General features: G+C 41.4%; 1 protein-coding gene across 3 annotated transcripts in view; it reads left to right on the top strand.

The window, feature by feature from the left end:
• The window catches only part of Tmem67 (transmembrane protein 67), a 40667-nt gene that overhangs the window by 6230 nt on the left and 8916 nt on the right, over positions 1-25521 (top strand). For 2 of the 3 annotated variants that reach the window (XM_036178045.1, XM_036178044.1), the window contains exons 4-21: positions 251-350; positions 2027-2096; positions 2198-2272; positions 4734-4796; positions 6804-6958; positions 7076-7184; positions 7911-7988; positions 8750-8815; positions 10604-10760; positions 11261-11384; positions 12391-12496; positions 15454-15510; positions 17197-17295; positions 19827-19925; positions 20146-20232; positions 21422-21521; positions 21612-21751; positions 23378-23518. In XM_036178045.1, the coding sequence (XP_036033938.1) occupies positions 251-350; positions 2027-2096; positions 2198-2272; positions 4734-4796; positions 6804-6958; positions 7076-7184; positions 7911-7988; positions 8750-8815; positions 10604-10760; positions 11261-11384; positions 12391-12496; positions 15454-15510; positions 17197-17295; positions 19827-19925; positions 20146-20232; positions 21422-21521; positions 21612-21751; positions 23378-23518 (1826 nt within the window). The remainder of the gene's footprint in view (positions 1-250; positions 351-2026; positions 2097-2197; positions 2273-4733; positions 4797-6803; positions 6959-7075; positions 7185-7910; positions 7989-8749; positions 8816-10603; positions 10761-11260; positions 11385-12390; positions 12497-15453; positions 15511-17196; positions 17296-19826; positions 19926-20145; positions 20233-21421; positions 21522-21611; positions 21752-23377; positions 23519-25521) is intronic. The other variant, XM_036178046.1, reaches the window with a different exon arrangement.

Genomic DNA, 25521 nt, shown 5'->3' with positions numbered 1-25521 from the left:
CAGGAAAGATGTTAAGAAATTGTGTTTAGGAAAAATGTTGATTTACTATTATAATCACTTAGAAAACTGGTTTCTGTATATTTTCAGTTGGAGTAGGGAAGATTTTCCTTGTATACTTTATATATACATGCTTGACATGCCTTTCAAGCAAATGATGTTGCTTTTAGAATTATTACAATACTAATTATACATTTATGTAAATATTTGAGTATAGAATATGATATTCCTTGTTTTGCTTGTGTTTGTACAGTGGAAAGAAATATTAGTGGGTCTTTGTTATCCCAAGCCACTTGCGAGCTTTGTGATGAAAAGGAGAACTCATTTACAAAAGCCAATGCTTTAGGAACCAGGTAAGCATATATAAAAACTGACTTCATTAATAGCATCCTATTTTTATGTACTAGCTATATATCTCAAAAAAGTATATGAATAGGCATTAAAGGAGCTGAGACTCAGAATCCATGAAAAACTGTGTTCAAGTCTCCAATTAGCCTTCTACTAGTATGACTAGATAGTCACAATCCCTTGGATTTAGAATGGAAATGTACTCTTCACTTCATAGTTCTCATAAGCTGTCCTGCCTCAAAATAAATGTGCAAAGGTCTTAGCATCGTGCTGTAGTAATTGCTTAGCAAAAGGCAGCTATTGTTCATTGTTATGTAACTTGTACATAAACGATAGAATAGTATGTATAGAGTATGGAAACCATTTTATCTTACAATGTTATATATAGAAGGGTGTCTTGTTTACTGTTGTTTTGCTGTGAAGAGGCACTGTGACCATCATAACTTTTACAAAAGAAAGCATTTAGTTAGGGGCTTGCTTACAGTTTCAGAGGGTTAGTCCATGATCACCATTGTGGGAAGCAGATGGGCATGGCACTGCAGTAGGAGCTGAAAGCCTTATATGCTGGTCTTCAGGCAACAGGCAAAAAGAGAGACTGGGCCTGGCCTGGGTTTTTGAAACCTAAACGCCCACCCCAGTGACACACCTCCAATATGGCCACACCTTCTAATCCTTCCCAACAGTTCCGCTCCCTGATGACTAAGCATTCAAATACATGAGCCTATGGGGGCCGTTCTCATTCCAACCAGCACAAGGGCATATTAATAAATGTTGTCATAACTCAGGTACACTGATTTGTGGCCGAATTTTGTATTGCTTCTGTTCCCCCTTTATGTGTGCATTTACCACATGCACATAAATTCATAAGCACATCCCTTTCTCCACACATTCCTCTAGTGTAAACATATTACACCTAGTCCAGCATTTTCAGTGTTTTCAGAAGTGTGCACGGATAACTTGCCTCTTGGCACTGTTTTTCTCTTTCCTTTCTTAAGTTTATTGTAGAAGGTAACAGATTTCCCTGTGAAACTGAGCAGCAGGTTATTTCCTCTCTGAGGCTGCCTGGAGCTCCTAGGCTGACTGATTTATAAGTTTCCCCTCTAATGCTTCCCAGCCTGGTCTGATTTTCATGCCGTGCTGTAGCCTGCTTCTTAACCTGTCTATCTCATAGGCAATTGATGTCCTTATGAACCCATCTCATTCCCCACTAGTCCAGACCACTCTCTCCATCTCATTCCCTAGTTGAAAACATCAGAGATGATAGACTAAAGGGTTCTTGCAAGTTTGGTGTAAGGCTAAACATGCATGTGTTCTCAGCTCACACTGAAAAGGTTTGTTTGATATGCCTACGTATGCAAATTGATTAGTACCATTTATATGAGTTTGATGGGCTCTGTTAATGATTCTATAATCTTCGCTATTTAATGTTACCCATGCTATACATTCATGTATGGAGTTAAAAAGATGAACCTCTATGATTAGCCAATTTCATTTATATTTTACCTTATAATAATGATGTAAAACTCTTTAAAGGTAGGCTAATGTTTTAAGCTTATATAATCAATTACTTAGTTGACTTACTGTGTTCTAATGTGTCATTTAGGGGAGAGAAGTTCTCAGTTAAATTAGGCTCAGCGTCACTCATCAACATTTTAACAATGATTTTTATTATATTGACCAGGTGTGTGCGCTGTGAACCAACGTTCGTGAACACCAGCAGGTCTTGTGCATGTTCAGAGCCTCATGTTTTAGTAAGGACAATCAAGGGGATGAAGTATTTAGCAGTAGACACTTTAATTCAATAAATAAACCTTTCTATAATTAGATTTTTTTCTCTTATTAATTTGTGAAGGCAGGTGGATTATGTTTCAGCAACACAGGAAATTTTCATCAACGTATAATTTCCACAGCACGTTATGGAGAGCTTGTGAGTATTTTTTTTTTTCTTGTTTGGTTGAGAAAAGTTGTCCTGCATTTCTTCCTTTGATTAATTTCAGACAAACTGAGAAATCTTTATGTGTAAATCACTTTAAAATACAAATAGCTAAAATCATGAGTCTGATAGCCCAGCACTATATTTTAAAAGTGTACAGATACTTTAGCTCATCCTTTTAATTTATGTGTATTTACTTTTTCACGCAATTAAAACTAAAATTGCTGGGAGGTGGTGGCGCACACCTTCAATCCCAGCTCTCAGGAGGCAGAAGCGTGCAGATCTCTGTGAATTCGAGGCCAGCCTGGTCTACAGAGTGAGTTCCAGGATAGCCAGGCCTACACAGAGAAACCCTGTCTCAGGGGGAGGGGAATATAATTTTTTTCAAGAAGTCACAGCAGTGTCTTTTTTTCCCCTGAAATTGCCAGGCTTTTAGAGGTTATGTCCTTTTTTATTTTCCACTATGAGATAAATCCTCAGTCTTTCCCTGTCTTTCATGAGTTTGACAGTTCAGGTTCCAAGGCTTACCATCTGTGGGACAATCCCAGCCTGCATCTGTCTTGTCTTTCATCACATTCAATGTATGCTTGCTAGAAAGCCAGTAAAGAAATAAATGGTGTGCTCAGCTCAGTACTTTACATCACGTCAGAGAGGATACGAAGTCTGTCTACCTCTCCCATTCTGATACTGTTGATTTTGAACACCTGCCATGAAGTTATCATGAGTACATTAAACTCACCATTTCCTTTGTAATTGAAGAGTGCTTTTGTTTGTTTGTTTGTTTGTTTGTTTGTTTGTTTGTTTTTCAAGACATGGTTTCTCAGTAACTTTGGAGCCTGTTCTGGAACTCACTTTGTTGATCAGGTTGGCCTCAATCTCACAGAGATCCGCTTGTCTCTGCCTCCCGAGTGCTGGGATCAAAGGTGTACGCTACCACTGCCTGGCTAACAGGTGCTTCTTTGAGGAGAACTTTTCCTGTCCAAGGACTGTCTAGGCCCGACCCAGGTTAGCTTCTGAGACTGGTATGGCTGTAGATGGTGTGAGGAGAATTTCAAAGGTTACACTGCACTGGCTCTTTCTTAATGTACTAGCTAGTCTCCTTTTGTGATTTTTCCCTTTAACAGCCTTTCATGTTTATTCATTAACAGTCTGCCATAAAGAACGTTTGTGTACGTGTGAATATGTGTGTGTGTGTGTGTATAACTGTGCATGTGTGAATATGTGTGTGTGTGAGTTTAAGTGTCCATGTGTGAATGTGTGTGTGTGAGTATAACTGTGTATGTGTAACTATGTGTGTGTGTGAGTATAACTGTGCATGTGTGACTATGTGTGTGTGTGAGTATAACTGTCCATGTGTGAATATGTGTGTGTGTGTGAGTATAACTGTGCATGTGTGACTGTGTGTGTGAGTATAACTGTCCATGTATGAATATGTGTGTGTGAGTATAACTGTGCATGTGTGAGTATAACTGTCCATGTGTGAATATGTGTGTGTGAGTATAACTGTCCATGTGTGAATATGTGTGTGTGTGTGTGTGAGTATAACTGTGAATGCGTGTGTTTTCTTCAACCTCACTATGCATTTATTCTTTTTCCTAAAAAAGAAAACTTTGCTTATTAAAGAGATGAAAACAGTGCCTCATAATTGTATTTTAAATGTATTTGACGGCCGTGATGCCATTCTAAATGATTTGGTTGTGTCTTTCCTGTTAATCTGTAACTCACACTTATTTTCTCAGAGTCTCAGCTTTTGACCAGAGGTTTATATTTACATTTCTCAGAAATCAGTTATGAAAACAGGTTTGTTTGATGACACACTTCTGTACTCCTCTTAAAAGTGGAGCCAGGAGGATCAGGAGTTCAAGGTCACAGTTGCCTATGTCTGGGCTCCGTGAAACCTGTCTCAATAAAACAGAACAAAACAGAAACCGTGCATACCTGACCTGGTCTCCTGGCAGTTCTGGCTGCCTTTGGTTAAATCAGGTACCTTTTGGTATGGGGTTATTCTGATGTCCTTCATTGTTTACAAAGCACCATTTTGGAAATGTCAGATAATACTCTGTAGAGCCCAACTTTTCCATTGTGTAGCAGTGGTTCTCCTAGATTTCAGTGCTCATCGATCTGACACACTTACCATAATCCTAAATCAGCAAATATGAACCATCCATACTCAGTCAGGCACACTCTCATTTCTGTTTTCCAACTCACTTTTAGTGTTAGTGAAGCCAGCATCTGCAATTTGGGAGCATAGACATATTCTGTCACCTCATCCTTTGTCTACGTGTCATTGTTTTGTCACACAGCTCTAATTGTAGTGGAAGACACTCAACAGCCTTTTTTTAAAATTCCAGTGGACTGTTTTTCTAATAACAAGAAACCAGCATTGTTCATTTCTCAGTTAATGTATGTATTAATGTCTTCCTAACACATAGGATCTTCATCTTTCTCTTTATAGGGTATGTCATTAAACTCAGAATGGTTTGCCAAGTATTTGCAGGCAGCAGCAGCTGCATGCTGGGTAAGTTTAAATATTTCCAAAATCAATTTCACATTGATAAATAGTAGTGTTTTTTTTTTTTACTTAGATAAAAGTTTTCTCAGTGGATACATCTCTTTAGTCAGATTCTATAAGAAGAATAAAGCCTTTCTATTGGTTGAAATAGAGTCTATAAACTATTATGCAGAATACACATACTGATTGTCTCCAGGATTGTTTGATGGTCAGTGTCTTAGTTACTGGTCAGCTGCTGTGACAAAACACCAGGACTGAGGCAACTCGTAAAAGAAAGCCTTTGATTGGGCCTAGAGCTCAGAAGGTCAGAGTCCCTGACAGCTGAGCAGGCATGGTGGCAGGGACAGCCCCCCCGAGACTCACATCCTGATCCACAGCAGCAGAAGAGAAAACACTGGGAATGGCAGGTGGTGGCCCAGTGCCACACCCCCTAACCCTTCCCAAGCAGCTCCACCCAGTAGGCCCAAGAACTCAAACACATGAGTCTATGGGGTGATCCTCATTCAAACTGCCACAGTTGAAATTTACTGTCTGGAGAAATTGAATGTCACTTAGGAAGTATCTTATGCGTGACATGGTATGTGCCAGGCTTGTTCTCAGCTTTAATATTCAGAAGACAGAAAAGCACTCCCTCATGTAAGTAACCAAAATGTACTTATCATTCCTTTTTACATTTGGTCTAAATAAATGTCAGCTCATTAATCGTGCATGAAGGCAATAAATCAGAATAAGGAACAAAGAAAGTATATCTTTTTAGTTTTTTGTTTGCTTTTTTTTGTTTTTGTTTTTTTGTTTTTAGTTGTTTTGTCATTGTCGTTTTTAAGATAGGATCTCATTATGAAGCCTTGGCTGGTCTGAAACTCACTCACTATGTAAACCAGGCTGGCTCAAACAGACAGAAATCTACCTATCTCTGCCTCTTGAGGACTGAGATGAAATCTGTGCACCAGCATGCTGGCCTATGCTGTGTTATCTAGAGTCGTAAGGCTCTCTTCTCTTAGAGAGTGACATTTGAGCAAAGGCCAAAAGAAGTGCTAGCAGGCCGTGTAAATACCAAGAAAGAGCGTTCTGAGAGGAGGCCACCACTGGAGTAGAGATAGATCATGGCGCCAAGGATCCACTGTCTGACTCACTGGCGCATAAGAAGCTGGAAGTGAAGGAGTGGCCGAGCAGCCTGCGCAGGGGAAGTGGAGGTGGAGCTAGAGTGTAGTGATTGGCTCTGGGGGGGAGCCAGAGGATTTCTACACCAGAGATTGGGAAAGTATTGCTGTGGCATGAAGAATAGGCTTGTTAGGGCAACAGCAGGAGCAAGGAGATCCTTTAGAGTCATGTTAGAGTTGTCTGAGTGAGGGAGAGCACAGGTGTGGGTGGAGATTCACAGACGGGGCAGCAGGAAGGTAAGTTCCTCCTCAAGTTTTCTACTTCAGTAACAAAGTGGAGCTGCATTTTCCAAACAGGGAAAACTGGGAAAGGAAGTGGAGAGGTTAAACTCAACTAATGATTTGATTTTGTTTTTCATAAAAACAAAATGCTCAAGCAAAGTGGAATAAATTTAAAGTGGAACAAATCACAGTGTTCCTTGAAATATTCTCTTTTTGAAAAATATCAGTCTCTGTATTTTACTTCTTTCAGGTACTCATGCTAGTATTTTTCCTAAAATGTTTGTTTAAAGTATTCTAATTATTTATCTTCATGTATTAGAGTTTATTTTCTGGGTCTGGGAAGATAGCTTGGCAATGAAGAGCCCTGGCTACTTTTGCAAAGGAGCCAGGTTCAGTTCTGAGTACCCACATGGTGGCTCACGACTGTCTGTAACTTCCGTCCCAGGGAAACCGAAGCCCTCTTCTGGCTCTGCTGACATGAGGCATGCACCTGGTGCAGACACACATGCAGGCAAAGTCCGCAGACACAGAAATAAAAGTGTTTAAAAGTTTATTGTCCACTTAATTGTCTACATAACTTTTCTATCAACATTTGTTTACGTTACTACTGTTACTCCACCTCCTGGTGTAGATTCATGCCAACCTGACATCTTGCCAAGCTCTCGGAAATATGTGTGTGATGAACATGAACTCTTACGATTCTACCACATTTGATGCATGTCGTCTGTTCCATTATATCTTCGAAAGTACTGCTGGATTGAACAGTGCTCATTCTATCCCTTTCTGGTAAGGAGGTTTGGATTGATGAAATGTTCTTAAATGAACTCAGTGCAGTTATTTTCACAAAAGTTCCTAACATGAACTACTTTCTGCTTTTATTAAGACAAGTCTCATTGTTCATAGGAGACAGAACCTTCCTTGGCTGTTTTATGGAGACCAGCCAGGACTGGCACCTCAGGTTCTTGGTACTACCCCTCTTCCTACAAACTTCAGTTTTAAAGGACAAAACCAGGTACTGTATAAAATCCACATCACTAGAGGAATAACTACACGTGATCTACTAACTTTAAGATAAGTAACTGGCAGCTCAGTGGTGGTATGAGACATACACAAGGCCCTGGCTTCAACCCCCAGTCCCCCGTGTCAGGACAAAGGGACAGTTACTAGTCACACTTCTTCATTTCCAGGATTATTTTTAAAAGTACATATTTAGCTATATAAATATCAGCCTTTCTAGAAACTGCATCGTGTAGAGTTGGGCTCTCTCACTTTTGGTGACTGGATTGTGTGGATATGGTGGCTCTTGGTGGCCTGAGAAGAGAGGCCTCATCACCAGGTGCAGACTCAGCTCACTGCACTTGCCCTCCCTTTTAAGACAGTTCATAGAACTGCCCGGGGCTCTCAGCACTTCATGGCTCCCACAGCTCCTAATTCCCACCTCTACCTGGTGAGCTTTCCAGAATGCAATACTGTACCTCCCTCGGCACTCAGACTGGGAGGATGGTGCCTGCCACTCGTGTCCTTCTGTGTTCTTAAGTCATTCTCCTGCCAAACCCCAGTCCTGTTCTACAGTGTGTTTAGATGCAGAGATGGTGGGTTAATCTATGTCACATAAATTTAGTTGAATTGAATTTTTTAACAAAAATAGGGTTAACATTGACAAGATAGTAATAAAAACGCCCTCCATAGAGAATTTGACATTATTTTACTGTTGTTTTTCTTTAACCAAAACATAAAGCTGAACTTCGTCGCTGCTTCCTATGATATAAGAGGAAATTTTATCAAATGGCAAACTTTAGGAGGTGGTGTTTTACAGGTGAGTGTGATTCTAGCTAAAGTATTACTAACGCACTTTACTGTTGTCTGAAGCAAGGACAAAAGGAACAGACTAGCGTGTTGCTTGAAGAGACTGTGATGGGCACTAGCGCGGTGGAGGGAGGGGTGTTGCTGATTCTTGAAAGTAGAATTTTAAAATCACATAGTGTGTGTGTGTGTGTGTGTGTGTGTGTGTGTGTGTGTGTGTGTGTGCGCGTGCGCGCGCTCATGCACACATGTAATGTGTGGAGGACAGAGGACAACCTGTGCAGTCAGATCTCTTCCTTCTTCCAGCTCCTGTCCCAGGGACCACCATGGGACAAGGAAGGGAACCGACTGCACAAGTTGTCCTCCAACGTGGGCTGGCGAAATGGCTCCGCAGGTCAAGGCACCAGCCCACAGTTGGAATTTCTTAAAACTGTTTTTTTAAGTCATAACTTTAATTTATAACAAAAATTGCTCCCTTAACTGTTTATTTGTCTGCTTGTTTGTTTTGAGACAAACAAAGCCCTGGCTGTCCTGGAACTCACTCTATAGACCAGGCTAGCCTCACGCTCATAGAGATCCTCATGCCTCTGTATCCTGAGTGCTGATATTAGAGACATGCACCGCCCCCACCCAACAGCCTCCCTTAACTTTTTTATGGCCTTTGCACATTAAATTAGTAGAAAATAAAACATTTGTTAGTATAGGAGCCAGAGAACTTTTCAGCTAAGAAATCACTTGAGAGAGATACTCATCAGTTGTATTCTTCTGCTAAAGCTTTGTCCAGACACAGAGACAAGACTAGATGCAGCTTATTCTTTTGGAACAACCTACCAGCAAACTGTGAGTATGTCTGTATTTGTTGGACAGCCTGTGTTTTCACTTTGTTCTCCAGTAACTGCAATGTTGGGTGAAGGTTTTTTGTTTTTTGTTTTTGTTTGTTTGTTTGTTTTTGTTTTTGTTTTTCGAGACAGGGTTTCCCTGTATAGCTTTGTGCCTCTCCTGGAACTCACTCTGGTAGACCAGGCTGGCCTCGAACTCACAGATATCCGCCTGCCTCTGCCTCCCGAGTACTAGGATTAAAGGCGTGCACCACCACCGCCCAGCTCGAGATTTTTTTTTTAAATCAGAAATTCTTTTAGGGGTAATGAACAATTTCATTAGTTCATAAATCTTGTATTATCTGGGCACAAAAGACAAAGGTACATTGGCATCTACAGAGTTTTAAATATTCTATAATGTTAGATTTTCATAGTCAATTGTTTATCTGCATCTAGGCTTGTGTGTCTTAAACATAATGCTACTCTTGAAAGCTTTATAATAAAGTTAGTGACTACTAAAAATGTAATTCCCTGTTCACTTTACCTCCCAATAAAATAACAGTGCTTTCTTCCCTTTCCTTTGATATACCCCTCTCTTTCCAAACTTCCTTTTTCCTTCCTCCTACAACTTTCGTTCACTTGGATGTTGTAGTATGGTACAAAGAAATATTGTGAGCCATTTAACATTTGAAAGATCCTCAGTAGCATATAAAAATGTTTTTTAGCTTGTATGTGCATGCACATAGAACAAAACCACAGTGAACAGTGCCATCACAAGCAACTAATTGGAAGAAGATAAACATTTTTATTGATCAATTTGGGACAGTTGTTCCAGAGTTGATTTTTGTTTCATTTTTTATATTTTCCAAATTTTCTACCATAAACATGAATTTATTCTTGATAAGAAGTGACTTACAGGGTGTTTCACCATCATCCTTTCCTAACAACATGAGCTACATACAGTGAGCAGGGGCATTTTGTACCTGATGGTGCATTTTATCACTGATGTCCCGTTCAGTCCTCACACATCACATGAGGTACTTGGTAAATGTGCTCCAATGGGACCCAATGGTATTAGGTGGTTATTAAAATTGTTGCATCACATAAATGTTGTGCTAGGTTTAAAACCATTTTTGCAATGTAACTGGTTGCCACTCATAAAAGTAGTTCACAGCTCACTAAACAAATACCTATATAGACAGAGAATGGCAGAGCTGTCCATATGTAGATATGCACACAATACCAATTCTCAGGGAAACAGAAAGACTCGAGTCAGTGATGCTCAGGTTATCTAATAACATAAGTTGGATGGAGCACGGTAAGAAAGGAATGAATGTGGAGCCCACATTTGCAGTGGTGGGAAGATAGAATGGCCTGGCGTATACACGGTGAGGGCTGTAATGGATTAGTGTGAACGGATGAGCACAGACTGGAAAGGGGCGGTGAGAGATGGGCTTCGCCTTCGTGAGGGAGCCAGTCAGATACATCGTTATACATCAGGAGAAAGAGTCACCCTTGTCCTGGAGGACAATAGCAGCTTTTAAACCTCATCTTTGATATGCACTCGTGTTAAAAGTAAAAACTGATCTCCTCATGGTACAGATTAAAAACAGGAGTTCTTTACTGGCTGGATTTTTTTTTTTTTTTTTTCAGTAGGGCCTTTAAGAATTCATGTTTTGGAAGTCTCTTGGAAGTGCATGCAAATAATGTAGTTTAAAGATACTTCACAAATTTTTTTTTTTAAAAAGTTTAATGGTCATATACTTTCTAATTTTGAATCATAATGCTTTTATTTTTATTTACCTCCTAGTGTGAAATTTCTCTTTCTAAAATCCTGGCTGACTTTCCCAGTCCTATATTTTATGACGTTTATCTCGAATATACTGGTGAAGATCAACACCGTTATATTTGGGCTGTTCCTGTGTTAAATCTAAATCTTCAACACAATAAGATGTTTGTGAACCAAGGTAAGACTTTCTACTCTTGTTTTCTCATAGCTGAACTCAATAGATGTAAGCCAATATGATAATGTTGATAAGCCAGTGATGATGATAATGATGAATCCTCTTAGTATATGATTTTAGATAGTATGCCCCAAGGTACAATAAAGTGGTGGCATGGCTGCTGTGTTTAGGCCTATTTTATTAATTTGATTTTCAGAACCTTAAGAATCAACCCTTGCTGAGAGAGTAGCCTGAGGAAAGTGAGTGGAACTGCAAACTGACTTCTTCCCTGTTCTTGACCCTCTTTGGAGACAGGCTAACTTCTTTTGTTATTATCCATGCTACAAAAGATGACCCTGGCAGGGAGCAGAGAAAACTGACAGTTCTTACAGGAACAGATCTCTGTGGCTATCTTACTTCAACACTAAGTGTTAATCTGGATTTCGTCAGTCACTGTTGTGAGTGCCATCGTAAGTGGTTTGAAAGCAGTTTTCCTAATGCGCTTTTTTCCTTTTTGTAAAAAGACAGTAGCTCCAGCAAGTGGCTTCTCACTCGGCGCATTTTCTTGGTGGATGCAGTCAGTGGACGAGAAAATGACCTAGGCAGTCAGCCAAGAGTAATCCGAATTGCTACCCAGCTAGCACTGAGGTAGGTAAACCTGCCTAATGACTAAGTTAGACTTGTGAGTATTGAAGACAGTGCCGTAAGGAGAGTGTTTGCCAGGGATTTTCAGACCGAAACAGGACAGAGAAGCGAGCTGAAATAATACATAAGGTTTCTTAGCCATGTCTAGGTTGGCGTAGACCAGTAAAGGTTAAGGGATAAAGGGCTATCAGAAGGACCTCAGGAGTTTGCCAGATTCCTGCTCTAGGTCACTGTACCTGGTGAATTACAGTGGGTTGAAGGAGGAAGGAAGTGAAGAGCAATAGCTGAAATGGGTACTTTAATAAGAGCTGAGAAATGAGTGGTACCACCTTAGAGTGGTACTGTGTGGTCTGTGGTTGAGCCCCCACTCCAGTGTTTTAGAATGTGAGCTCTGAATGCAGTGGTTTTCACGCTGAAGTACTTAATTTGCTCATTATTGTCTCACTAATCATTTGAATTTTCATGATGAGGTTAGGAGTTGGGCACTGTGAAAGTTTTCTTATACATCATGCTCAGTCTGTCAGTGTGGAATTCCTAATAAAAATGAAATCAAACCTAATTAGGGTAGACTCGGTCTTGGTAAGGCCATGCTGGCATGTTTCTTTTTGGGTTCACTAACCATCTTATACTAATATTGTACTTGCCAAATTGGGCCTAAAGCAAAATGAGATGTAACATGTGTTTTCGTAAGACTTTGTCATGTGAAGATCCACATTCTGTTTGCCACTCCTTGGGTGTCATGTGACACAGCTGTCCCTGAAAGACAGTCCCAGTGCTTCAGTGGTTTCATTTGTATGTGTCAGCCTGTCTCCTGCAGAATGCTTTGGTTACAGTTCTTAACCAATGAAGAGGAGCTATGGCTTAACACTCAATTTGTAGTTAGCCTCCTCTAGCCTTACTGACTGACTGAGTCTAAAATATAAAGTCTATCAGAAATGAAAAGAAATGATAAGTATATGCTTAAAAGGTTAAGTATATTTATAATTTTGAGTATATTTTCTTCCAATAGCATACGCCTTGTACCCAACACAAAAAATGGGAACATATATACTCCCTTACTTACCATTGCCTACAGTGACATTGACCTCAAAAATGCTAACAGCCAGTCTGTGAAGGTGAGTCTTTTATTCGTTAGTGCTCTTGTAATTGTAAATATTAATATGGTGCTGGTGAAGCTTAGAATGGTCAAAAGGTAATCTTTTTAAAGTTTTAAACAAGTCTTTTTTATATATTCAAATATTAATTAGGAGTATCTAATGAAAGAAACTGAACTCTTGAGGAAATTGAGTATTAAAAGGCAGGAATAGATGAAATTTTTAGTATTTTTAATTATGTGTATTGTGTAGTGGGGGTGGGGCAGGTATGTGCATGTGAGTGCAGGTTCCCATGGAGGTCAGTACCCCTGCTGTCCTGTGACACCGAGACCCAGCATCTGGATCTGTCTTTTCTGGTCATTCTGCTATTGTTTGCTTGCCTGCTTAAGCCAGGAGCGCAGAAGGTGCCGTGGGTCTTGTGGACTCGTCACTGCATAGAGCCGCTTCAGCAGACGGAAAGATGAACCCGTCAGTGTCATAACCAGTACAGAGGCAGGCTAGAGAGTGAAGTTCGGTCTGCAGCCTCAGTTCACTGAAGAGATGAAGGCCTTCTGTGTCTGAGAGGGCCCGCTCATGAGAGAAAGAGAGGTCATACATCCAGAAGGCAGGCAGTCCCACAGAATAAGCTTGGGAAATCCTGGCCGCACATGGCCAGTTCTCCTTGGTCTGTCCCTCAGAGAGAGCACTCCTGCTGGGCGGAGGGGTAAATGAGAGGGCAGAGTGAAACAGGAAATCCTGGATGCTTTCTTTTCTCCAGAAGATTAGTGTATTACCTGTCCTCTGGAAACATGAGAAGCAGGACGTTTCCTTACCTCTGGGACTCACTCAGAACTTAATTTCTGTCATCCTCCTTTTTATTATTATTATTTTAGTCTTCTTTGGTTGGCTGGTGCGCTTGTTCCTGCTTGTTCTCAGCTTGTGACCAGGCTTGCATTAAACAAAAAAGGGACATAATAGAACTTCAAAGATGTATTGTCCGCATTTGTAGTACCTGATACAATTAGGTAAAATCAGCCTCCACTCACTGAGTTTACATGTACTGTGATGAGAGAGGAAAGTCTAGAAACAAGCTAAAAAGCAACAGAAAAGGCTGCCTGGCTTAAAACTTCCTACTAAGTATATTTGTGTTAATGCAGGCACTCTTTTCTTTAAATGTTATTCTTGTCCAGTTTGCAAATGAAGTGCTGAGAAACTGAAACATAAGAAATACAAGAGCAGCAGCACCCCCTGGTTGCTTCGTGGGTTTCAGTGCTCCACAGGAGCCTGACCACAGGGGTTCGATCCCGGAACCTGCTGATGGGGAAGGAGAGAACTGTCCTCTGACCTTGAGCTGCGCGCGCACGCGCGCACGCACGCACGCACGCACGCACGCACGCACCGCACACAAAATTTAAAAGGAAAAAGAGAAATTTAGAGCCAGGAACTACCTTGATTTGATGATACCTCAAATTTAAGTGCAAAATATACAGTTCTTTAATCATTTTTAATTTTTAATACATTGTAATTAAAGTATAATTACATAATTTTATATTTCTCAGGCAGCCATTACAGAAGTTTTATCTGAGCTTTAGATATCCAGCTGTGCCTTTTCTCTTTGACCAACAACCACTCATTTACTTCCTGCTTTCCCAACATAAATCCCTTTGGATCGCCTCTGGGAAACCTGAGAGGGACCCAGCTTTGTTTCCTTTCCATTCTTGTCTGTTCCCCCTCCCCAGTGACCCTGTGCCTATGGACACCCCTTCCTCCTCCCCAGTGACCCTGTGCCTGTGGACACCCCTTCCTCCTCCCCAGTGACCCTGTGCCTGTGGACACCCCTTCCTCCCCAGTGACCCTGTGCCTGTGGACACCCCTTCCTCCCCAGTGACCCTGTGCCTGTGGACACCCCATCCTCCTCCCCAGTGACCCTGTGCCTGTGGACACCCCATCCTCCTCCCCAGTGACCCTGTGCCTGTGGACACCCCTTCCTCCTCCCCAGTGACCCTGTGCCTGTGGACACCCTTCCTCCTCCCCAGTGACCCTGTGCCTGTGGACACCCCTTCCTCCTCCCCAGTGACCCTGTGCCTGTGGACACCCCTTCCTCCTCCCCAGTGACCCTGTGCCTGTGGACACCCCTTCCTCCTCCCCAGTGACCCTGTGCCTGTGGACACCCCATCCTCCTCCCCAGTGACCCTGTGCCTGTGGACACCCCTTCCTCCCCAGTGATCCTGTGCCTGTGGACACCCCTTCCTCCCCAGCTGGTATTCAGCCAGCCTCTCTGATAGATCATTTCCTTTGCTTGTATAACTCTTGGGGTGCTTCACCTTAAAAACACACTAAAGCAGCTAACAGCCGTTCAGATCTTTCCTCAGCTTGCCACTGGCTCCCTCCCTCCCTTTTCCAGCCATTTGAATCTTGTGTTCTTTTCCCTCCAGCTCTGCCAGTTTCCTTCTTTGAAAATCACGGAGGTCAGCCCTCTTTCCCTTGGTATCAAAACAGCTGACAGCTAACTCCCTCTCTATCCCAAACTCACTGTGGCCGTGGTAAACCAAGGGAACTGCCCCCCCCCCCCCCAGTACCCTTTTCTGATTCTTTCTCTGCCTTGATACTGTGCTGCCCCCAGGTTTCCTGCTCAGACATTTGAGTATTCTGCCTTTTTAGGATGTGGTTGTCTAGCTAGTTGATAATTTTTTGATACAGTATTTCTCAGTGACAAAAAAAATCTATCTGAAAATGAAATACGATTAATTTGCCTTGAACTTCTGTCAGTGACTTTAGTTCCTGATAAACCCCTCTTTCCTTTCATGCACGTTCAAGATAGAGATTTAATGCAGCATAAAGGTTCTCAAAAAAGCATCTCTCTGTGAATAAAGGCCAACATCCATAATAGTGATTGTAAAAAGGTGGTATTTATGGCAAAATCCAGCTACAAATTTATTCTTATGAAAGTAGTTGTATGGTGTCAAATTTTAGTATAAGTGATCTGTTCTCTTTACCAGATTTCCTTCTCAGTCAAGTATGAGATGAATCAAGGAGATGCATTTGTCCAGACAGATGTGAGTTCCTTTTGCCTTGTTAAAATATTTACACTACACTTTCAATTTTAAAATTTTTTGATGTAAATAAAATTGTGAAAATAGATTTGCCATGCACTCTTATCCTGACTTCCCCATGGTACAGTGATGGTAGCCAGAAAATTAATAGTGATGTAATCCTGTCAATTAACCTGCATTGTGTTTGGGTATTATAGGTTTTTCTGTATCAGTTTTCAGACTTAATTGCTTTCAGTTGTCACATCTGTGTGTCCTCCAGTCTATAACAGTGCCCCAGTATTTCTCTGTCTTTCATGGCTATGATACTTTGTTAGCATTTATTAGTTAGCTTTTTTGACCATCAATTTGGATTTCTCTCGAAGTTTCCCTCAGTTAAATTGAGTTTATGTAGTTTTATTAGAGATGCCATAGGAGTGCATCAAGCCCTTCTCAGTGCATGGGGTCAGGCGCTCGCGTGCGTGCGTGCGTGCGTGTGTGTGTGTGTGTGTGTGTGTGTGTGTACACATGAAGGCCAGAAATCAACTTTAGGTATCTTCCTCTATATATTTCTACCTTATTTTTTTAAGACAGTGTCTCTTAGTAGACTCACAGATTTGATAAAACTAGCTGGCCAGCAAGCTGTAAGGACTGTGTGCTTCTGCGTCATTGGGATCATGGCCCATGCACCATGCTTTTTACGTGGCTGTCACAGGGATCGGGGCGCCCAAACTAATGTCCTGTGTGCAGCAAGCACTTGCTGACTGAGCCATCGCCACAGCGGCCGTGCTCTAATGCTGGTGCCCACTGGTGATGCTTGTCTGTAGCCCAAATCCTAATTTGGCCTTAATAAAAACCCTGAGCCAGAATCAGGGTGAATGCTGAAAGATCAGAGAGACAAAGGAACAAGCCACAGCCACAGCCACCTCTCACCTCGACAACTCCTCAGCCAAAATAAAGAGACTGAGCTCCTGTCTCTTCCTGCCTTATTCCCCTCTCCTCCCAGCCATGTCACTTCCTGTCTCCACCTCCCTAGTGCTGGGATTAAAGGCCTGAGATCCCAAGTGCTGGAGTCAAAGGTGCGTGCCACCACTGCCTGGCTGTGTTTCTCTTTTAGACTAGATCAATCTTGTGTAGCCCAGGGTGGCCTTGAACTTACATAGATCCATCTGCCTCTGCATGAGATCCCAAGTACTGGGATTAAGATGTGTGGCACCACTGCCTGGGCTGTAAGGCTAACTAGTAGCTTAGCTCCTTCACTCTGATCTTCAGGCAAGCTTTATTCATTAGATCACAAAACAACATCACCACATTTCCCCTATTTTGTCTAATTTTAAAAATTTGCAGAAAGTTTTGCCTGATGCTTTTTCCTTTATTTCCTTCATTTCTTCTGAATTTATAAATTGGAACTTGATTATAAGGTAGAGCTTTCCTTTTTGCCCTCATTAATATTTATTCAGTTAATTTATTTAAGTCAATATGATCTCATGGATAGTTAATTTAGGTGATTTTGTAATCCATTAGCATTCATTTTCTTGCTCAATTTCCCCCAAATTTAGCCACTGGAATTTCTTACAGCTTATCTCCCATGTCCTTTCAACTGGTCCCCATCAGTTTTTAAGTAATTTCACTTTCTATTTACAGTGGTTTTTAGGAGCAATAAGAGGAATTATGGAAGTTCTAAAATGTTTTTTTTTTCTTTCCCCTTTCTAGATTGCATTGGGTGTGTTGGGTGGACTGGCTGTGTTATCATCTCTTTTGAAGACAGCAGGGTGGAAGAGGCGCATTGGGAGCCCCATGATTGATTTACAGGTGCACTCAGTTTTTAAATGAATTTTTTTTTTTTTACTCTACTGGATCTTTTCCATAAGGTACAGATAGAAGATGAGTAAGGAAGTTGCCTTTGGTTTTCTGGAGTGTAAGTTAGGAAACTCATTCTGAGGCCATAGGACATATGCGACTTGACTTTCTTCCCAGGATCCCACGGTCTGTGCACATTCCCACCACCGCTTTTGTTTCTGCCTCTGCCACAGCTTGCTGTTTTCTAACATTAACGTGTTTGCACAAGTAGCCGTCTGTGTCAAGATGTCGTTGTTGGCTTCATTGCCTTTGTTTTATTATTCATACACTTTAAAGGTTTTATTCTTTATATAAGGTGTTTTGCTTGCATGTATCCCTGTGCACTACATGCTTGCCTGGTGCCCACAGAAACCAGAAGAGGCACCAGATCCACTGGAGCCTGAGTCGTAGATGGTTGTGAGAGGCCATGTGGATGCTGGAAGTTGAACCTCTGGAAGAGCAGAAAGTGTTCTTGACTGCTAAGCCGTCTCTCCAGGCCTTTATATGCTTTTTAAATGTTAAGGCTTTCTTTTTGTCAACTGTTTAGATCTCTTGCTCATTCTTTTTTATTAGGTTCCTTGTTTTTCTTTTTCATATGAAGGAGCTGTCTTTTCAAAATATTCATCTCCTTATTTTTCATGTTGAAATCTTTTGTGCAAATTTATGAGCTACCTATTATCCATGCCTTTAACATTCAATATATAGTTAGCATTTCACATTTAGTTAATTTTTACACTGTTACATGAACTCTGTGTGTGTGTGTTATATATTATGTTCTTTTTATTTAGGAAAACTGGTATCTCAACACCAAAAGAGATTTTACTCAATTACCTTTATAGTTTACTTCTCACTTAATCTTTAATTTTTTTTAGTTTTTTTACCTAACATTTATTGAATATTTACTGTGTACCAGGCACATTTTAAGCTTTATATGTATAGTTTACTTAACCTTCACATAGCTCTATGTAATTGAGCATTATTATTATTCCCATTTTTTATATGATAAAAGTGAACTAGAGCTTAGATTTTCTGCTTAATTTTTGCAGTAACTCAACAACAGGTGTTGTTTCTATTTTGCAAAGCAAGAGCATGAGAAAGGTTCTGTAGTCATTGTTTAGCCAGCGTGTCTTCCTGACTCCAAAGCCAGTATGATAAGGAGTCAGAGCAAAGGGCTTGTGCTCCTGTATGGGAGGGTCAAAGAAGGCCTTTCATACAGGCGGACTCTAAACTGTTCATTCCACAGTGGTCACTGCGGGTCTGTTGTAGAGTGCCCAGTACTGGGGAACGTGGTAGTAACAAATACAACAGAGCCTTCCTCAGAGTTTGTGATAGAGAAAGGGAGGAATATTTGACAAAACTGACAGTTGCTGTCCACAAAGTATTTGAGATGGAACTGTGAAGTGGATAGCATTGAGTGACTGTTGAAATGAGCCCAGAAGCCAAGTAGAAAGTTGACTTTGGTCTATACTGAGAAGGATCTTGTGGGTCAAGAATTTAGTGAGCAGTCATTGTATATTTTTAAGAAAAAAGTGACATAATCTAATTTACATTTGAGAAAGCTAACTCTAGGGTCCAAAGATGTAGCTCAGCATATGCCTACCATGAGCAAGCTTCAATCCTTCTGTGCAACAAATAATAATATTACATAATAATAACTGTGAAAATAGATAAGATAGATTTGGGTAGCGATTCCCAACTAAGGTAATTTGGAAACAGTTTCCATTTTCTCATAAAGTGAAAGATGAGGTGGATTGAAGAGGAATGGAATGAAAAGGATTCAGAAGAAATCTAGCAGGCAAACTTGGTTGGTCTTTGTAACTGGTAGCAGATGGATACGAATATCCAATATATTACTATTATTAGAAGTAATACTGAGTGGGCTAGAGAGGCCCAATGATTCAGAGTGTACTGCTCTTGCAGAGGACCCAACCTCAGTTCCCAGCATCCATGTTGGACAGCTCACAACTGCCAGTAACTCCACTTGCAGGGGATCTGATGCCCTCTTCCGTACTCTGCAGCAACCAGCACTCACATGGGTGTGTTTGTGCACACACATACACAATTCTAAAATAATAAAAATAAATAAATAAGAAGTAGTAATATTCAAAAATAATAAAAATAAATAAGTAAGAAGTAGTAATATTCATGGGCCAATAAGATAGCTCATTAAAGTAAAGACACTTGCCACACAAGCCATCAGACCTGGGTTCTATTCCTAGAACCCAAATAAAAGGTAGAAGGAGAGAACCAACTCCATAAATTGTCTTCTGACCTCTAAATGCATCCTATGGTAGTCAACACTCATGTACCCACTTCATGCACACACACACAGGAAGAAGAAAATATTTTTATACTTTAAGTTCTTGAAATAATTTTATATATAATGACAATGAAGTAGAGCTTATATTTTCTGCTTAATTTTTGAGAAGAAATAAATGTAATAAGCAGGTAATAAATGAAAATAAATGGAATCTTTAACAATTGTAATTCTTTTTCAATTGCAGACAGTTATGAAATTCTTGATGTATTATGCTGGTGATCTGGCCAATGTGTTTTTTATCATCACAGTGGGAACTGGTCTCTATTGGCTTATTTTCTTCAAAGTGAGTGAATTTCTGAATTTAACCTAAATGCCAATATCTGAGTGACTGGTAAGCTGCTTTAATAGCAGAACTATTTGGGGACGTTTCTGGTCAGTGTCATTGAGACAGCTGCTACGCTCCTCCCTTTGGTGCACCATTTATTGGGGATGTCACTGCTGTCACTTAGGCTTCCTTTGGTTTATAAACGGTCACCAAAAGCCTTGTGTGGTTGTTATTTTAGGCACAGAAGTCTGTCTCTGTCTTGCTGCCGATGCCAGTCCAGGAAGAACGTTTTGTCACTTATGTGGGGTGTGCCTTTGCTATGAAGGTGCGTGTCGAAGGACAGGTGACCCACTTTCACAGGACTGCTAAGAAGCTGCTGAGTTGTTCAAATTCAGATACTTTTTTTTAAAGATTTATTTATTTATTATGTATAGTGTTCTGCCTGCATGTATGTGTCCAGGCCAGAAGAGGGCACCAGATCTCATTAAAGATAGTTGTGAGTCACCATGTGGTTGCTGGAATTGAACTTAGGACCTCTGGAAGAGCAGCCAGTGTTCCTAACCTCTGAGCCATCTCTCCAGCCCCAAATTCAGATACTTTTATGGTTTTGGTGTAAAATTTGTTTGATTTGGAAAGAAAGCATCCATCATTTTACATAGGAAATGTGCCTTTATTTATAATATCCCATTTAAAGTTATGCCTTAAATCATTTTTTCAAAGAAGTTATAAATATGCCTGAGCAATCATGAGTTGCAGCTAGTTTGATAAGATGATATTTCAATGTTTAACTTTTCCGTTAAAATCTGGCCAAATGGGACAATTATCTTCCATCAAGGATTTTGTCTCTTTGTTAATGAAGAATAACAGCCAACTCTGATGAAGCATTGGAATTGTACAAGCTATCATTGATCTCTCCTCCTCATCTTCCAGTGGCAACCCCCCTCAGCGAGTCCTCATCCATGTAGCTGGCAGCTTTTCACATACCCTCGCCCCTTCACTTTGGGGAGTGAAATCTGCTTCATCTACTGAGAAAGTAACTCTTCAGGACAGTTACCCTCCTGTACTTAGATTTTTGTTCTTTGATCAATAATGCCCCAGGGACAAGAACTAGGTTTAACTGACCACTCCTGTAAACGAGAGAAATGTGTCAACACCTCTGCTTCCTGTCTCAGGCCCAGAAATGGAGTAGACAGTGGGGCATCTACTGCTTTCACGGGGCTTTGCAAATTATCTCCCTCATACAGAAGTCAGGTGATGTATGGAGCCTGGAGGGAGGAAGTCGTTTAAGCCAGGGTCCTGTAGGGGAGGGGAAGGAGGATAGCTCCTTTTTCATGTTCCTAGTTTAAGGACAGAAAGAAAAAAGAAGGTGAATTAATAGGTGTGTGACAGTTGTGTACACTTGGTGATTCAGAATGTATGAGGTACTCTTGTGATTACACTGTGCTTTGAAGAGTCGTGTAGGTTTTATAATTGGTCTGACACTTCTCAGGTGTTTTGTTGCATGTGATTTTTAGGCTCTACAATTTTTGCATAAGCTCATATCCCAGATCACCATCGATATATTCTTTATTGATTGGGAACGGCCAAAAGGAAAAGTTCTTAAAGCTGTTGAAGGTAACTGAAATCAGTGTTTGGACCAGAATTCTTTCGCTGCCTTGCAGAGCAAAGGAGAGAAGCTTTTACTCATTTTATCTCCCTTCCCAGGTGAGGGCGGTGTACGGAGTGCCACTGTGCCTGTGAGCATATGGAGAACATATTTTGTAGCAAACGAATGGAATGAGATTCAGACTGTGAGAAAAATTAATCCTCTCTTTCAAGTGCTTGCCACACTCTTCTTTTTGGAGGTATAAACTGTGTAATACAGTCACTTGATGCACCTGAATGCAGCTTCTTACTAGCTCTTCATAAATGTGACTATAATCTTAAGTTCTCAGATGGTGGAACATTTTTCTGTGGTGAAGTATTGTTGTCAAAACAGTATAAGGGAATGTCTCATTTTTTCCCATTTATCCTTCCTATAAAACAAACAAAAGCGAAAACTTAACTTGGAAGCTTTACTGTCTGAACCACTTAAGTAGACAGGTCAGTGTGGTAGGTACATTGGTGCTGCTTTAACAAACTCCACCACCGTTGCCTCCAGAGCTCTTCGGCCTCTTCCTTCCAGTGCAGCAATCCATCGTGCAGTCACTCGGTCCTCTTCCCTGCAGCCCCGGTCACCACCATTCCTCTTGAGTCTCCATGGATTTGAGTTCTCCGGGTTTTTAGCTTTTGTTCCAGTGGTCCGCAGCAGAATCCCATGATGAACTTGTATAAAACACCTGTGTACATTGCCATTGCAGATTATTTTTGGTAGCTTTTAGATGATCTCATCTGTATATTTTCAAAAATCTCCCTTCTATATGATCTATATTCCCACCCCTGCCTCAGAACCAACCACTGTTGTATGCTTGCTGTATCGCAGCTACTTGGGAACGAACTTGAGGTGAGAGGGGCACAAGGTCAATGCCTGCCTGGGCTTCAGAGTAAGTTCAAGGCTAGCCTGGACAATTTAGTAAGACCTTTGTCCCCAAGTAGTTATAGGAAGGGTGGGGGAAGAGCAAGTGCCGGAGGATATAGCTCAACAATAGAGGAGTTACTCCGTTACAATAGAGTACAATAGAGCATCCATGAGGCCCCACTCCAGCAAATCCTCTCCACACCAATGATATGATGTTTTAGTCTACAGTGTGATTTACCAGTATTTGTATGTATTATAGGATGGCTGAACTAAACTAATCAGCACTTCTGTTGCCCCGCATACTTATCTTTTGGGTAAAGCAGTGCTATTGTTCTTTCTGATACTGTTTGACCAAGCCAGGTGTAGGAGTAAGGGCTGTAACCCCAGCTCTCCGAAGGAGAGGCAGAAGATGATCAAGAATTCAAGGTCATGTACATAGCAAGTTCCAACCTAGCCTAGGCGAAGGAGAGCCTACTTCAAACCCCAAAAGAGTAAAAAGGATTTGAATATTTGATGAATTGAAAGGGTATCTCATGCTTCTATGTTAACTTTGCAAAAACAGTAGAGTAAATAAAATTGTATAGAAAGCTTACTATAAAAATTCTCAGAGCCTTTGTTTTACAAGAAGAAGAGACATAGCAGTCAATGTTATACACCATCAGACTGATTTAACTATGGCTGCATTTCATCCTGGAGGGTACATTCCTTGGAAGATGGTTTGGAGTGTACTGTTTCCAATACAGAAAGTATTTAGTGTAGTACCCAGCACATGCTAACTACTCATGAATTGCTAGTTGTTTGTTTAACTTACTGGTAGTTTTAGGTTTGTGATTTGTGTCTAGGTTTTCCTACTGCTTGCAAGCTTGGATATTTTAGCTTTGCAAGGTGAGCAGAGATGAGTATTTCATTTTCAGTCTGGAAGAGTTTTCTTTACCTATGTCTGTTTAAATTCCCATTTTTCCTTTTCCTTCAGGTTGTGGGGTTCAAAAACTTAGCATTAATGGATTCATCATCTAGCCTTTCTAGAAACCCGTCAGACTACATAGCTCCTTACAGCCGTATTTTGAGATATGCCGTGGCTACCGCTATCTGGCTGGTGATTGGAATAATACAGGTAACAAGAGATTGTACTGTAAGTGACATTCCCAGTTTATAACCCTGCTTATGTCCTAACATCTCCAAATGCTGAGTTCTACAGCAGAAAGAAGGTGACAAAGGAAATAATAATAGCTATTTATATTGAATCATGATCCAGGCACTGTGAGAATCAGTAATTGCTTCACACACATAACAACTTAGTCTATACGCCAACCTTCAGAGATGGGTTAAGTTAGTGTCCTCATGGAACAAGCAAGGAAACCCGAGGCTTTGGAGAGCTAAATAGTTCCTTAAAGTCTCACAATTAGAGTTGGCAGCATTGGAATTTGAACCCAGGCAGTTTAGTTTCAGAGTTCACTTCCTATCCATTGTGGACTCTGAAGGGTCTTTTGGAGCCTCAGATCCAGGGCAGACTCTAGTTTCTATGTAACTGAGGGGCCAGATGTGCTGCTGTACTTTGGGTATTCTCTTTCTCTTGTTGTTTATCTTTGTTTAGATGGCATTTTCTGTGTCTGTTTAAATTGCTGTTTTCCTTTGGACTCAAGTGGCATTCCATAACCTGAGAATGGACATTCCCCCCCACACACACACACCTCCCGAGCTGGGAATTGAACGCAGGGCCTCACATCTGTCAGGCAAGGCTTTCCCACTGAACTGTGTCCCTGCCCTGAGAACTGACTTTTGGAATGCACTTTTTTCTGCATTGGTGACACTGTTCAACCTGGACTAGTGGGAGTTAGTGAATGACCACCAGGAGAGAAGAGCGCACAGAAGAGAGAACTTGAAATAAGATCTTCTGATGAGTGTAGGGCTGGGTGTTAGGAGGCATGGTGCACATGCCACTGTGTTTTGTGATTTTAAAGTAGCATCATTGTAGAGAACTTCACAGACTGCCATCTGAAACATTTCCCATTTCATTAAATGTAACAACAACAAAACAAAACAGCAATGTCAGGAAAAAAGCCATCCCTCCCCCTCCCCCCTTCTCATGAAAAGGAAGAGCAGAAGTCGGCAGAACGGGCTGTTCTCAGCGTTCTCGTTGTTCTCAGTGGGACCCAGAAGCCTGTCCTCTGTCGGGTGGAACCTCCATCCCTGAGTTCCTCTCCTGGTCCATCATGGCTGATGGGTTTACAGGAGGAGTTGGGAGTCTGGTTTTCCTTTCCCCTTTTTAAGTCTTTGGGCTGAAGAAGTGGTTGTGGTTAAGAGTGCTCTCCTCTCATTCTGTCACTGTGCCATACACCAGGGACAGAGACAACTAGGGAGGTCAGGGCAGAAAACCAACCAGGAACTTGAAGCCTTGCTGTGGAGCAAGGCTGCTTGCTGGCTTGCCTCCAGGCTCAGGTTTCTCATACAGCACAGGACCACCCACCCACAGAAGGGTGCTGCTCATAGGTAACTGGGCTCTCCTACATTGTCTAATAATCAAGACAATCCCCAACAGACATGCCCAAAAGCCAGTCTGACCTGGGAAGTCCCCCAACTGAAACTCGCTTCTCAGGTGGCTAGGCCATATTAAGTTAGTGATTTAAACTAACTAGAACAGCAGTAGGTACTCTAGCAGGGGAGCAGAATTTGGTTCCAAGCACACAAATTGTGTGGCTCACAACCTATGAAACTCCAACTCTGGAGGATCCAGCGGCCTCTCTGGCCTCTGAAGACGCCTGCCTGCACGTGCACACACTCACCAGCAGATACACACACTCTTAAAAGTAAAATCTTGTTTTTAAAGAAAGAGTCTTGGTAAAGTACCATTTGGTGTCGTCTGAACTCGAACTTAGTCGTGTGGTCACGCCTAACTGTGCTGATGCCCTTCAGGTAGGCATCTGTGTGTCCTGCCCAGAGGACAGGTCTATGGCTAAGAGGAAAGGGGAAGGTGGTTAGGACTGTAGCTGGCAGCTAGCCACCACCTACCTCATCTGTGCTCCCACTTTGCCTTCAGACCGGTCAGAAGGCCTTCCTCTCTGTGGCAGGTTCCAGGATCATCCCTCAGGGAGCCTGTGCATTCCTTTACCTGCTGCT

Source organism: Onychomys torridus, chromosome 2 (genome assembly GCF_903995425.1).
Source record: "Onychomys torridus chromosome 2, mOncTor1.1, whole genome shotgun sequence".
NCBI classification, from domain to species: Eukaryota; Metazoa; Chordata; class Mammalia; order Rodentia; family Cricetidae; genus Onychomys; species Onychomys torridus.
The sequence above is the reverse complement of the archived record's forward strand: the minus strand, read 5'-3'. Positions and strand labels throughout refer to the sequence as shown.